This window comes from Molossus molossus, unplaced genomic scaffold (assembly GCF_014108415.1).
Source record: "Molossus molossus isolate mMolMol1 unplaced genomic scaffold, mMolMol1.p scaffold_m16_p_3, whole genome shotgun sequence".
NCBI lineage: Eukaryota > Metazoa > Chordata > Mammalia > Chiroptera > Molossidae > Molossus > Molossus molossus.
The window spans coordinates 15620599-15635017 of NW_023425366.1; the positions used below are offsets into that span (position 1 = coordinate 15620599).

The following is a 14419-nucleotide window of genomic DNA, read 5'->3' on the forward strand; positions in this document are numbered from 1 at the left end:
CAGTGAGCACGCTTGCTCGGATATATGGCATTTCACATGTATATATGGATCTGTCGGATACATTTTTAGAAGCAAAATTCCTGATGTAATTTTTGATGGATACTCCAAAATTGTCCACCATCTTGCCCCATCAATTTACCCTCCTCCCTAAGTAAGGATGAGAACCCCTGTTTCTCCCCCTCCTCACTGCAGGCTCACTTAATGTTGTAGCACTAATGCGCGGTGAGGTCCTGGTTATAGAGGAGACCATCCCTGCCCTTGAGAACTTCCAGTCTTATTGGAGGCCATGAACTTGTGAACTTGTGTTTTAAAAAAGACAGAATACAGATTATATAGAATAGGCTCATTAAGTCCCCCACTCTATCACCAGCTTAGATTGTGTGTTTTGGAGGGGCTGTCACCAGGAAGTCCTTGTTTATAATTGTTGAGTCTCGCCAGCAGGCCCTCAGATTATGGTACGACAGGACTGACAATAATCCAAATGCTTCTTAATCCAGCTATTTTCTTAACCATCTTCAGAGAGTTAGAAGATCCATGGTTGCATCAAGAGGCTAAGGAACTTTCTGGGGCCAGTTAAACCTTCAGATCTTGACCATTGGCTAAAATGAAGTTTGGCAAGTGGCCATTAACTAGCACATGCATTTTTAAAATGTTATTTTCTTTATTGATTTGAGAGAGAGAGGAAGGGAGAGGGAGAGAGAGAGAAATTTGATGAGAGAGAACATCGATTGCCACCTCCTGCATGCCCCCTACTGGGGATCAGGCCCACAACCTGGGCATGTGCCCTGACCAGGAATCGAACAGGCGACCTCTTGGTGCATGGGTCCACGTTCAACCACTGAGCCACACTGCCGGGCCTAACACATGCATTTTAGTCCTTGACTATTTTGTATACATATGTCATATATAAATAACATATAAATTAGGTTTATATTTATATATTATATATTTATAATTATAAATAAGACTCTATATAATTCTATATTATATAATGTTATATCTAATATAGAATTTTATTTCTTTCTTTATATATTTTTAAATCAGGTCTTAGTTTGTATCTAAGAGATTTAAAAGTATAGGCTCTAACCTAGATGCCAGAGTTTGAACTCTTTCTTTTCCTGCTTACTAAGCAATTGCTTCCCAGGCTGCTTTTCATCTAATATCATTTTACTCGCTGAGGTGCAGAGTGCAGATATTTACTGAATTTCTACCTGTTAGACAAAGAAGACTGCACACACAAGCAGGCTGCTTCATTTTTTTCTTTTTAATCCTCACTCGAGGACGTTTTTGCATTTATCTTCGGATAGAGCAGGAGGGAGAGGGTGGGGGAAGAGAGAGAGAGAAACATTGATGTGAGAGAGACACATCGACCGGTTGCCACCCACACAACCCCAACCGGGGCCAGGGACAAACTGCAACCGAGGTCTGTGCCCTTAGTGGGAACCGAACCCAGGACTCTCTGGTCCGCGGGCTGATGCTCTAACCACTGAGCCAGACCGGCCAGGGCATGAGCAGGCTGTTTCAAGTGACTCCAAATGGGAGGGAACACACAAGGTGAGGCTCCATCACTCGTCCACTAGGAGGACTGCGCCTCCCCGTGGGGGCAGTGCCTGGGGAGAAACCACTGCCCTCCCCTGCGGGAGCTAAGAGCTCAGAGTCGACTTGTTCCTAATTGTAATTCTCCAAGAAAGCTTAGAGCAGCATTAGGAGAAAAGAGTGAGCTTAAACTATTGTGTGTAAATTAAAACATTTCAAAGTCTGAGGGCTACCATCTGTGTTTATTAATAGACAGAGAATTATTTGGCCTCAGCATGACAGAAATTTTTCAGTCAGTTGAGAGAGAGACTCTCCCAAGGAGTTCTGACCCACACCCTAAATCTTATGTAGAAATATGCTGGTAGCTGGGGAACCTTCAGAGGGAGATGGAAACAGATGTTAGCTTCTTCTCTGTCCTCATTCACTGTTTGCATCCCTAAAGAAGGGATGGCTTTTCCTGACTGAGTCGAAACTGCCCCTGGGAGCAGCTGGCCTTTCTTTTTTCTTTTCTTTTCTTTTTTTTTTTTGTGGTACATGCCCCTAGCGGGAACCGAACCCAGCTCTCTGGTCCGGGGGCCAACGCTCTAACCACTGAGCCAAACCAGCCAGGGCGGCCTTTCTGTCTTGAACTGCCTTCACGTGTGGGCCATAGTGTTCTGAGCATGGACGATGCAGCGGAAGTGTCACGTTTCCAGGCTCTGCACACTGCAAACCCACTGGATGCTGAAGAGCAGGATCAAGGCATTATTACAGTGCAGGATGGTCTGAAGGGAAGGGAATGTGGTATGGTGGATTAGAGATAAAAGCCATTATTTCTAGTCCAAGGATTGGGGCAGAAGTTAAAAACAAAGCAAGCAAACAAACAAAACCTCTTTGCTTAACAGAGTCCCATAACTGACTATTGGGAGAAATCACTTTGCTTCTCTTTCTACAGTCCAGGAGTAGGGCTAAACTATGTCCTGCTTGGTGAGATTGTACTAAGGACAGCCAGCCCTATTTAGTTCTTGCTGCCTACCAGGCATCACCTGAATACCTCGTTTAATCTTCAAAATAATCCCCAACCACGAAGTAATTATTATTGTTGCTCCTATCATCCTAGACCTAGAGAGAAGTAGAGGCACAGGGAGGTAAAGTAAATTGCCCAAGGACACAGGTGAAAGGCGTAGGCAAGGCCAGCCAAAAATTTGCAGGGCCCAGTGTAAAATGAAAATGTGGGGTCCTGGCCCATGGCAGAGAAGCAATTCCCTTTCCACAGGGTAGCGGTGATCCCCAAGGGATTGGCGCCTTTGTGCCTGGCCACCCTAGGTATCGGAATGGGGGTGGATGAGAGGTTCCAGCCAGTTACCATGGTGCCACCAGCCTAGGGCAAGGATGGTTGCTTATCTCCTCCAGAGACACAGGAATGAGTTGGGGGGCTGTACCTAATCCTGATCATCTAGTTGCTGCCCAGGCACTCACGGGGACAAAGGGTGGGTGGTGATGGCAGAACTCGAGATTCCTCCCTCACCCCTCCTGGGCAATGAGGCCCGGTTGCTGCCCTCACAGAGATTAGCAGCAGTCCCAGGTTTGGTCAGGGAGGGCCAAGGTGCCAGGATGTAGCGGGCACCCTCGAGGAGGTAAGGAAAGGACAGAAAGTGGCACTTTGCAGGAACTGAGGCTCCAACCCCAGGCTTGCTCCATTGTCCCATCACACTTCCCTCAAAAACCATGAATTCAGAGATAAAATGATTCAGAATTTCAAGGTTGCAACCACAGAGCATTAAACCCCAAGCCCTAGTGTATGACTGCACTAATTGCATGTCCAAGAAGCCAGCTCTGGCCATAAGTACCCATACTAACATACTGACTATTGTGGAAGATGACGGAAACTGACAGTTCTTTGAAAAGTTAGAAAGTAAAAATTTTCTCAGTAAGGAAATAAAAATTTGCTGAGTGTCACCCTGGCTGGGTGGCTCAGTTGACTGGAGCATTGTCTCCATACACCAAAAGGTTGTGGGTTCGATTCCTGATCAGGGCACATACCTGGGTTGTGGGTTCCCCTGTTGGGGCTGCTATTTCACTGTGAAAGGTAGAAACTGTTGTGAAATATAAAGTGGTATGATTAATCCTGACAAATAACTTCATTCTTCAACACCTCCTTAAGGAGTGTCTTTCTTTATGAAGCTTGACTTGGACTTCCCAAATAGAACTGACACTGTTTCATTGTGCTCCTTCCTAATTTGAATAATTATAATGTTAAGAACACGGGCTTTGGAATCCAACAAACCTGGGTTGGAATCCTAGCCCCATCAGTAACTAGTTGTCAGACCTAGGCAAATTAACATGTTTTCTCACCTGAAAATGGGGATAATGCAGCTCAGTGGTGGCTACAGCTCTGGAAACTGGATAGGCTTAATAACAGCAATGTAGTTGGAAATGAGGTTAAGACATATAGGGGTAACATGGCACTCCATCTTGACCAAAAGAACTCCATTTTAGAGGCCTGACGATGACAACTTGCTTTCAATAAAATTCTGTAGTTAAAATGATCTAACCACCTCTTTAAAGGAAAGATCTGCTGGATGATAATCTAGGGATAACTGACCTCATTCTCATTCCGAGCCCTGCACCTACCCCATGGCCTCTATATAAGCCATCCACAAGAACCCCTTGGGGAGCTTGGAGAAGGGAGGGGAAAAAAGGGAGGGGAGATTGATTTGTTTTTAATTTATTTATGCATTCATCAGTTGATTCTTGTATGTACCCTGACAGAGGACTGAACCTGCAACCTTGGCCTAGGGGAAGACACTCTAAGCAGTTGAGCTACCTGGCCAGGGCCACAAGCTCTTTTCAATAAACTCTATCTGCTTGATTCTGTACTAAGTTCAGGGCTCATTTCTATGACACTGAGACTCAAGACCTGGCATTCAAGGTCCAGTGACAAGGCTACAGGACTTGTCCTAAAACTATGTTTGCAAAGTAAGTACATTCATTATCACTTAGATTTTATGTTTATTTGGAGTTGCTTGGGGGGGAACAGGGTGGGGGACACTCATGGTAATGAAGAGGGTAAGACACAGAAAAAATTAACTGCAAATATTTATTAGCGTTTTCCACTAGACTGAATTTCTTGAAAGCTGTGTCCTGTATTATTCATCTGTGTCTAATAATGCTTGACGCCAAATGTGTTATTTAAATGAATTTTCTTTGCAATCTTCATTAAAATTGAGGGTTTTATTGGTAACTTAAGAGAGTAGATAAGTCTCTAAAGGGATTTTGATATTGTCAGAAACAAACAAAAAAATTTGGAAAATGAGATCCACAAGGCCCTTTATAATCAAACATCAAACCCATTCTTAAGTGCCTGTTAATTCTTGGTTTATTTTTTTCTGCATTTAAACCTAAAATCATTAACGTGGATTTGGAGACCGTACGGGGAGATCAGATATACCACACTTAGGGGAAGTTTTATTCCAAAACAAGCAACGAAAACAATTGCTGTGAACCACTGCTCCTAACTCACTGACCGCAGGATCATTGGACGACGGCGACATTTTTGCAATCCAATCGCCGAGGAGTCCGGAGAGAACGTTCTCTGGATTGGTCAGAGGAAACATCTCTCCAGGTGCCTTCAAGAAGGAGCATGGCATAGGGCTCGCCCGCAGAGACTCTCGCCAATCAGAGAACGCAGGGAGGCGGGCTTTGCCGCAGGAGGGTGAAACAGAGCCTATCTCAGACAGCGAATCTCGGCCAGTCAGACTCGCCTGCCGCGAGTGAAGGGGGCGTGGCCTTTGGTCACGGCCTCCCATTCGCGGAGAGTGGGCGGGGCCCAGGGCCTGGGCGGGGCGAGCGGTGTCAGCGGTAGAGCCGGATGCGGGCGGTGCCGCGGTCGTCGCGGCCCTGGGGATGGGCGGAGCCCCAGCCGCCTGAGCTGGTGGCCGCCGCCGCTGCGGGAGCCGGAGCAGCCACCTCTATTCCCGCGCGTTGCTGCTTCTCAGGGCGGTGGTATGCTGGGGAAAGGGGTAGTCGGCGGTGGCGGAGGCACCAAGGCGCCGAAACCCTCCTTCGTGTCGTATGTGCGCCCCGAGGTGAGGGGGCGCCGTGCGGGCGGGGCGTCGGGCTCGAGCGGCGGGGGCGAAGGGCGCCAGGAGCCCCTTGCCCGCTGCGGAGAGGGAGGCGGGCGTGTGCAGGAGGGGAACCGGGCGGGGTGACGCCCGCAGGGGCGCGCTGGGGCCTCCGGTGGGCTGGGGTGGGGACCCCCGGCGCGAGCACAGGTGCCCGAGCGCAGGGCCCGGCTTGCTGTCGACCGGGTGAAAGGGCCTGAGCCTGGAAGGTGCTGCGCTCCGGGACGCCCCCGGGTGCACTGTAGAGGAGCTGGGGCTCCGGGCACCGAGGGAGGGGAGGGCGGGGTGGTCCAGATCCCTGTGGGGCCGCCCCGAGCCCGCCGCCCTGCTGGGGCTGCCCTGCCCTTGGAATTCTTCATGAGTCTTCGGAGCTCGCCCATCGCAGCCGCCTGCTTCTGAGGGGGCTGCTGCCCCGGCGGGAGACCGTGCACCGCCTCTCGCCTCCCGTTAGCACTGCAGGGAGACGCTCGGTCGGCCCCGGCCTCGGCCAGACTTGACCTCTCCCTTGTGAATTTCCCCTTGTCGCCCCCCTTTCCTTTCACCCACGACCGTCACCCCTTTCACCCCCTCATGCTTTCCTCCTGGAGTTTTACTGTCAAGTTCATTCATTCATTCAGAAAATATATTTTGAGCTCCTACTCTGTGCCAGGCACTGTTCTGAATGTTTGGGATACACATCAGTGAACAAAACAAGTATCTCTGCTCTCCTGGAGCTTATGTGAGAGGGAGGAGTAAACAATAGGTACAGTAGATGTAAGTAAAGTATATGGTGTATTAGAAGCTGCTAAGTATCATGGGAAGACGTGTCACCTTTTTTCTTCTTGCAACGATGGCATTTGAGCAAAGACGTGAAGGATGCTTGGGGTCTGAGGGTACAGTGGTGCTGGTAGAGGAAAAGAGTCTGGGGTGTTGGAGCAGCATCAAGTGGACCCCCAGTGGCTGAGGGGCGCAGTCATAGGAGCGGAGGTTGGAGAGGTTACAGCTTGTAGGCCGTGCTGCGGGTTTCTTGAGCAATAGTTCCCAGTCCAAGTGCCTAATTAGACACATTCTCATTTTGGATTCCTGAAATTGTTTTCTGCTCCTCTCTTCAGCACTTTAATCAGCAACATACAGAAGCACCAGCAAACTCAGCCGTCTTCCTGTTTCTGTAAAGAAAAGGCAGGTGGGCTGTGGATGAGGAGTTTTGATCCGGAAAGCGTCTGTAAGACCACCTGGGGCCTTAAGCCTTTGCATATGTATCTTCAAATTCAAAATATGTGTTTTCTCCAGTGGAAAGGACTCTTGAAATGTGTGTCTTATTGTTAGTCCTAATTTTAAAATTAAATGAAAACCACTTCCTCTTCCTCTGTAAATGCTTGATAAGGAGTCTGGGTCATTTTGAATGTTCAACTGGCTTCCCTTGTAGTGTCATGGGCAATAATGTGGTCAGTTTCTCTTTGTGTCTTTTTTTTTTTTTTAATTGCGCTCTGGTTGGAGTACAACTGATCTTTAACCTTTCTTCTTCAGTGAGGTAAATTGCAAATGGAAAGTCTTTTGAAACGTGGCCAGAGTTCAGATTTTTCATCCACCAAGTGCACATGTTGTAATTACACTTGTTTTTCCTCTTTGCCCACAGCACCCGTTATATTTCTTTGGAGGAATAATTGGGGAAGGGGAGTGGTTCAGAACCAAAATAAGCCTGAAGTGATCACATTTTTTCAGATCCTTATAGTTGGCAGTTTTGTTTTCTTGCAATAAAATAGTGCTGTGTAGACTCTGTGCTTTTTTTTTTTTTTTTTTTGCTGTAATCAGGCTCCAAAAATATATTTAGTAACAGAGGATAAGACTCTGATGCAAATTGTGGATGATTTTAAAAAGATAAGGGAATGAGGGGATGAGCAGGTAATTGGTTTTTAAGTATGTGTGTAACTTTTGCTCGATACCACATTATCGGAAATGCATGAGAGCAACTTTGGGGCTCAGCTTATGTGCCTCTGAAAGCACTGGGTCTGGTGACATTCTCTTGCTCACTCAGTAGAAGTTCCTCAGAACACTTTTCTGAAGACTGTCATTCTACTCTTTTCTTATATTGTCTTCATCTTTACTGCCTTTGATTTATGTCTTCCTATCACTTCTTTGTATGCACTTTGCTTTTGTTAGCTGGGAAATCACAGTTTATCAAGACACTTTTTTTGCTGGTAGGTCACTGAGCTGCCAGAACACCCCTCACACCTCATGGCATAATGATACCTGTGCCTGGTGATGAACTTGTTCTTGGGTGATCGAATCTTGGGAGGTTCAGCGGTGTCTGCCTTTGGTAAGCCAAGGAATCTATAAGAAGTAAGCACTCTGTTAACAGCAGAAGTGTTGAACTGGATAATGTATTTGAAGATGGTGCTTTTAAACATCATGGCTTATTTTTTATTCTTATGACCAGAAAGGATTGGCATTGACCAGTCTAAAATGAGGGGTAGTAGTTAGCTTCAACTTTTAAAATTGGACCTCTGCCACTGTAACTTGGGCTCTTCTGTTATTGATCCTTCTAAGTCAATGAATGTGAAAGTTAAAATCCTGAACTGTAATTTAGGACGTTTGGTCAGTTTTGTCAGCTCTGCCCAGAGGGTTACACATCAGTAAAGCTTGTAAGTGGGAAGCTGATAGCTCTGAAAGTTGAGGTGAACAGGAAGGAGAGGTCTGAGCCTACCTTGGCGGTACTTGATGGCTGGTACGTAAAAAAAATCTCAGCATCCCCACCCCAGCTTAGCCCCAGGTACAGTGTATGAAGGAGGTCAGGCGTCTGTGCCAGGGAACTGTTGGGTGATGAGCTTTGCTTCAGGGAGGCATCTGTTGATAGTTTGGGTGCCAGATTGATTTTTATTGTTAGATAAAACAGCTGTTCGAATTGTTTCAGTATAAGTATTCATTGTAGAAAAATAAGAGAGTATAGATATGAAAACAAATACTGTAAAAAAAATGTAAGCTGCCTTTTTTTTTCATCAGAAATGGATATTGTAAATGTCTTCCCATGTCCATTGTTAACCTGTTATGTTAATTTGACCCCCTTTCCTCAGGAGAGACATACAGTGTCTTGGGGAGAGGTTAGGTAGCACAAAGAACCAAAGAAAGTAGTATGATTGTTACGTGTTTTTCTAGTTAGTCACCTTCTCTGGTGCTGAGTGACAGTTCTGGTTCTTTTAAACTGTCAGCTCTCTGCTCAGTTAACTTGAAATCATAAGCCCTGGTTTGGTAATTTATAGTGATTGGAAATGTTTAGTGTCTGTACCCAGAAGCTTGTAAGTAAAGGACCATTAAGTGATCCTAAGAGAAAGTTTTGATTTAATAGTAGTCTGTTCCACTGTGATAAGGGAGTTGAATAAAAACTTCAGGGTACTCTTGTGTCATTCCCTAAAAAACTCAGCTTTTAGAGTAATCAGTCTGCTGTTGTTCTGCCCATATTTGTGCAGTATTCCAAATACAGTTAGAATGTATTTTCTAGTAGGTTTTAGGTCAGTGTTTGACTTGAATGTATTAATAATAGTTATCAATTTCTTTTTTGTGGAGTTTTAGATTTTGAAGAGAATTTAAAGATAGTCTAGTTAATGTCAGTACTCTTCCTCTGTATACAGATGTGGAAGTGAGGCCTCGCGGGGTTAAATGTCCTCCCTGGGCCGCAGCAGTATTGCAGAACAGAGTTAAGAACTGGCTCCTAAGAGCCAGCAGTGCCATTGGCTAAGCCAGGTCCACAGGAGCTCAGGAAAGGTTTTATGAAGGCGGGGGAAGAAAAGGCAAGAAGAGAGACGAATTGAGAAGGGTAAAAAAAATATTCGGACTTAAAAGCTGATTTTCTTTCTTTTCATTTATCCCTTAGGGAAAAGAATCCAATAGATTGCCTAATTCTCATTTAAGCCTCTTTCTTTTGGTGGGGAGAGGTGAACCTGTGGTCCTGTATTCCCAGAGATATGACTGTGGGTACATAGCAAAATTAAAAAAAAATGATTACTAATATTTATTAGGTACTTCTGTGTCTCAGAAACTGGACTTACTCATTTCATCCTTTCAACTGTCTTATGCAGTGGATACCAAGTGCTATTACCTCCCCTTTTTGTGTTTAGATATGGAAAGTCAGACCCACAGAAGTTAAGTACTCAGGGTCACAGCAGGCAAAGGGTGGTGCCAGGATTTAAACGAGGGCAGCCTGACTCCCGGGCCGTTCTTTCATCCCTTATGTTTATGAACGCAGGCATATTATTAGTGAGACGTGCCTTTAGTCGTGGTTGGTGGTTGTGCACCGGAGTGCTTTCTCATTCCTGGTCTCGGTAGCAGTTTCTTTCTGGGCTTTGTTAGGTTATCCACCAGGTAACTGGGTGGATACGGGCCCCATGGAGACACAGGTAATTCATTCAACAGATATGTACGCAGTACCTTCTAGTACCAGGCCCTGTTATAGATTTGGGGGATACAGACAGATGAAATGATTGAGATTATTTTGTAGTGAAATACTAGTGTATTGATGACCACTAATTTTGATGACTTTGTTGGATTGATGACGAGGAGAGATTGGTTTATCTTAAAATAGCCCTACTTTCCCTGTCCTAGCAATTAAAATGAACCTTGAAAGCAAAATCTAGATACAGTACCTTTTTTTTAAAGACTATAACTTTTCTGTATTCCAAACTGATTTTTTAATGACAAAGTTTTTTTCCTTGAGATTATTGAAGTAATTGATAATGATTTAACAGGCCATTAAAGGACATTAAAAGTTCTTCCTAAAATGATCACTTTCTTAGCTGTGGCTTTAGCCTGATGATTTGTCCAAAGCTTCTGCTTTTTCTCTCCTGCATGTGCTTCCTGTGGAATCTGCCTGGGTCGCATCCAGCACCACACAGCAGATGGAGCATCAGAAGATGTCATGAGGCCATGTCAAGCAGCATTTCCTAATCAAACAGCTGCCATGGGGCAGCCGCCACGTTAGCGCCCGAGACTCTTCTGTACCCTGCCTCCGTCTCTGACTGCATCAAACTCTTAGGCTGCGGGGAACCCGTACTTAGAGATTTAAAATTCTAGATTTTTCTCTGAATATCTTCAACAGAATGTTTGATGTTCTTGGACTACTTCCATGTTAAACCATCCTATATGATAGCGTACTTTAGAGAAAACTCTGTTTTTAGGGGCCACATTTCTTAAATCACTATAAAAGATGTATACCCTATTTTTTATGATAAAGACAATTCAGTAAAGTTGCAGATTTTGCAGGTTAGGAAAATAAAGTCCCCCTTAGTTATGCTACCGTAATTGAAGCAAGGCAGTTATTTCTGTTTATTTGGTTTCAGTATCCCCAAGGCTTTGTTTGTGTGTGTGCATCTTAAATGGTTGCAGTGATAATATGTGTGGAAATGGGTAACCTGCGAGAGGTTGTCAGGTTTGATGATGGTACTGCTGATCTGTGTCACAGAGCTTATATTTTGAGTTGTTTTTCCAGCAGGGAACACCCTCAGTTTCTCATCACCTTACGCTCGTGACTTCTGATATGCTGTTTTTTAAGACCATAAGGACAGTGGGTTTGCAATTTAATGAATCATTTAAAATAAACTTAAGATAGGTTGGGAAGTAGGATTGAACTGGAATAATTCTCTTTTTTTGCTTTTTTTTTAATCCTCACCCGAGGACATTTTTTCATATTTTGTTCAGATAGAGTGGGAGGGGAAGAGAGAGAGAAACATCGACGTGAAAGGGACACATCGAGTGGTTGCCACCCGCACAACCCAACCAGGGCCGGGGACAAACTGCAACCGAAGTACGTGCCCTTAGTGGGAACCGAACCCGGGTCTCAATGGACCGCAGGCCGACGCTCTAACCGCTGAGCAAAACCATCCAGGGCATGAAATAATTCTTATAACCTCTAATCTTTTGTTGCTTTGGGAGGAATAAGAGAGGAAATAAAAATGGAGTAGGACTCCCAGAGGGAGTGAAGCTACAGGAAGGACTGCAGGGCCTCCCCCTTCCTGGAGTTCCTTCTGCGTGTACCCGCAGTGTCACAGCTCTAGGGGAAGCAAAAACGCGTGAGTCACTCTCTCTTTCGAGTTGTGAGTGAGTCTCAATTGTATTTCTACATAAGAAATGGGAATAATAATAATAATAGCTCTCTTATCTGAAAGGTATATGTGAATATTCATGAATATTAAATGTGACTATGCAGGCAAAGCCCCTAGCAGAGTACTTGGCACATGGTTAGTCCTTAGTAGATGTGGGCTGTCAGCATTGCTGTTCAGAGGTTGTTGCTCAGAGCCTCTTGGATGGTTTCAGAAGTGCTTGATCATTAATCTGAGAATACAGAAATCTTTCCCAGCTAAGGTATTAATGAAAGTGGAGTTTTTAGTTGTTGTGGTTGTTGCCATAGTATCATGCCAGGAAAATTCACTGTGTGGTAACTCTTTCTTAGAATATCTTTCCCTATCTCTAAAAGCTTATTTTCCTCTTTTCTTTGTTCCTTTATACATTTGACAATGATTTGATTATATTTAAAATTCCAACCTAATGGGAACACTCAGTAGTTGACTTTTTTCATGGTTAACATTTGGCCTTTGACATTTTGCTAATTTCATTCTGTGTACTTATTTTTCTCTCTCTCTCCCCTCATTTCTAACAGTCTGTCTGTCATTGGGCAAATTTTGTCCATTTATCACATCTCTTCAGTGGTTTCCTTGAGATATGAGTAAGTAAAATCAAATTACCTCTGGGAGTAATAACGATTTCACAGGCAGTTACAAGAGCATGCTGTTTTGATTTCATATATAAATGCTTTTTCTAAAATAATGTCATCATCGCTTTTTCCTCCTGTGCCCAGTCCTTCATCGTTTCTGGTAGACCTGGCTGGTGGGCAGCCTTTCGGAGGTGGCATCTAAGTCCTCAGTTGTTCGCTTTTGGGGAAGGGAGAGGCTTCAGCCACAGGAAAAGCCGGGCTGGTGTATGGAAGCCTGCCCACAATGGTGAAATATTTTGAAATCTGCCTTTCCCCTGTAACAGATTGCCAACCCTGTTTCAGACAATGGTCCCAAGCTGCTGAATTTTTTGCTTTTGTTGTTGCTAGGAGAGTTTTAAAATTCCTGAGAAAACCTTGAAGAAAAAAAGTCTCTCTGTTTATACCTTTTCTGCAGACATAAAATTGAATTCCTGCTTTGCTTTAATCCCTTGAGATCCATTTCCCATTGTGTCTTCAGCTCTCTCTGACTCCTTTTCCTCACCTGTAACATGAGAAGAAATACCTTGTATACCTAGTAGCTCAGGACCTGACATATGGTGGATACTCAACAAATGCTCGATGCTGTTATTATTAATAATAACTTGAATTGGAAGAGTTGATTGTATACCTACCATTTGCTAAACACTGTGTGAGAATTAGGAGTGCAAAAACCAGTCTGCACTCAGGATGTTCACGTTCTGTTGAAGAGATGACAAGTCAACAGATGGCTCTTACGCACGGAGGTGGGTGCTACCTGCTTCCAGGGAGGAGGGCACCGGAGGCTCTCGAGCACGGAGGAGGGCCCACTGCAGAGCCTGCTGCAGCATCCGGCCTCATTAGAAGGCCATGTAGCACTTGGAAAGGGCCATGTTGAAGTGGCTCTGGTGTGGGGAGGAGGGGGTGCTGTAACTGGTAGGCCAGAGGGACAACTCAAAAGGCTCATAGGCATGTTGGGACCATGTGGCTGGAGCATCTGTCCTCATCCCTTCCATAAGGCATGTGCATGGGGGTGCAAGTGAGGGAAGCCTGAAAAGTAGAATCCCAGGGTGCCACTAGGGTGGGCAGGGTGTTTTCTTTCTCTCTCTGGAGGCTGCTTGGCCATTAGGTCAGTCTGGCCCTTCATGAGCCTGTAGGCACCTTCTCATTTGCCCTTGGTTCCTCTTGCTTCAAGACCTTGGAAAAGCTTCTGTTCCAAGGTGTTTAGCTCCTCACCAGCTATTAAGCTGACTTAGTATTTATATAGGAGTCTTGAGGGGGAGGGGCAGGGGAGGCACAGAAGGCAGCGCCATGTGTTCCTGCAGCTGCTGTAAGTCACATCAGTGAGCTTAAATTGTAAGACTCTGACAGCCCCGTACTGCCACCTGATACCTTTGTCTGAGTGCTTGTACACATCCCAGTGCTACCTCTTTAAACATAATGTAGTGGTTAAGAATGTGGCTTTGGAATTAGAACTCTGCTACTGGCTAACTGTGTGTTTAGGCTGGATATTTAACTTTCTGAGCCTCGGTTTCCTGATCTGTGAAATGGGAATTAAAATAATAGTATCTAGCCCATAAGATTGTTGTTAGTCTTCAGTGAGGCAATCCATGAAAAATTGTTAACACAGTAAATGGCATAAACACGTATTAAATGTTAATTGTAGTGGCTATTACTCTTCTCCCCAGAAGCTGTAGCTCTGTTGGGTATGCGTGTGCGTGTGGATGTGTTCTTTGGGCTACCAGTGCAGGTCCCAGTAGTGGCAAAACTTGGCCTACATTCCCTTCCAGCACTGTTCTTCCCATGTACTCTCAGAGGCTGTGTCTGGAGCCAGGGTGCTGTCCATCTTGTAGAACTGTGCATTCTCACAGTGGGCACCTTTCCCATCTACCTGGGGGCCCTCCCTTCCTGCACAGTTTTCTTTTGCAGTGAGCTGTATCATGGATTCCTTCCCTGTCCTCCTGAAACCATCTTTTCCCTTGTCTCAAGGGCTTCCAGGAGGACCTGTCATCGGCCCCCTTTGCCCCAGGTCAGTCTACTCCAAACCAGGCCTGGTCCCCAGGGTGCTCTTTGGGAGGGCCTCTGT

At 45.2% G+C, this 14419-nt stretch overlaps 1 protein-coding gene across 2 annotated transcripts in view; it reads left to right on the forward strand.

The window, feature by feature from the left end:
• Positions 1-5405: 5405 nt before the first annotated feature.
• MTMR12 (myotubularin related protein 12) overlaps positions 5406-14419 on the forward strand; it is a 64275-nt gene continuing 55261 nt past the window's right edge. For both annotated transcript variants that reach the window (XM_036278911.1, XM_036278912.1), the window contains exon 1: positions 5406-5603. In XM_036278911.1, the coding sequence (XP_036134804.1) occupies positions 5523-5603 (81 nt within the window). In that variant the 5' untranslated portion in view covers positions 5406-5522. The remainder of the gene's footprint in view (positions 5604-14419) is intronic.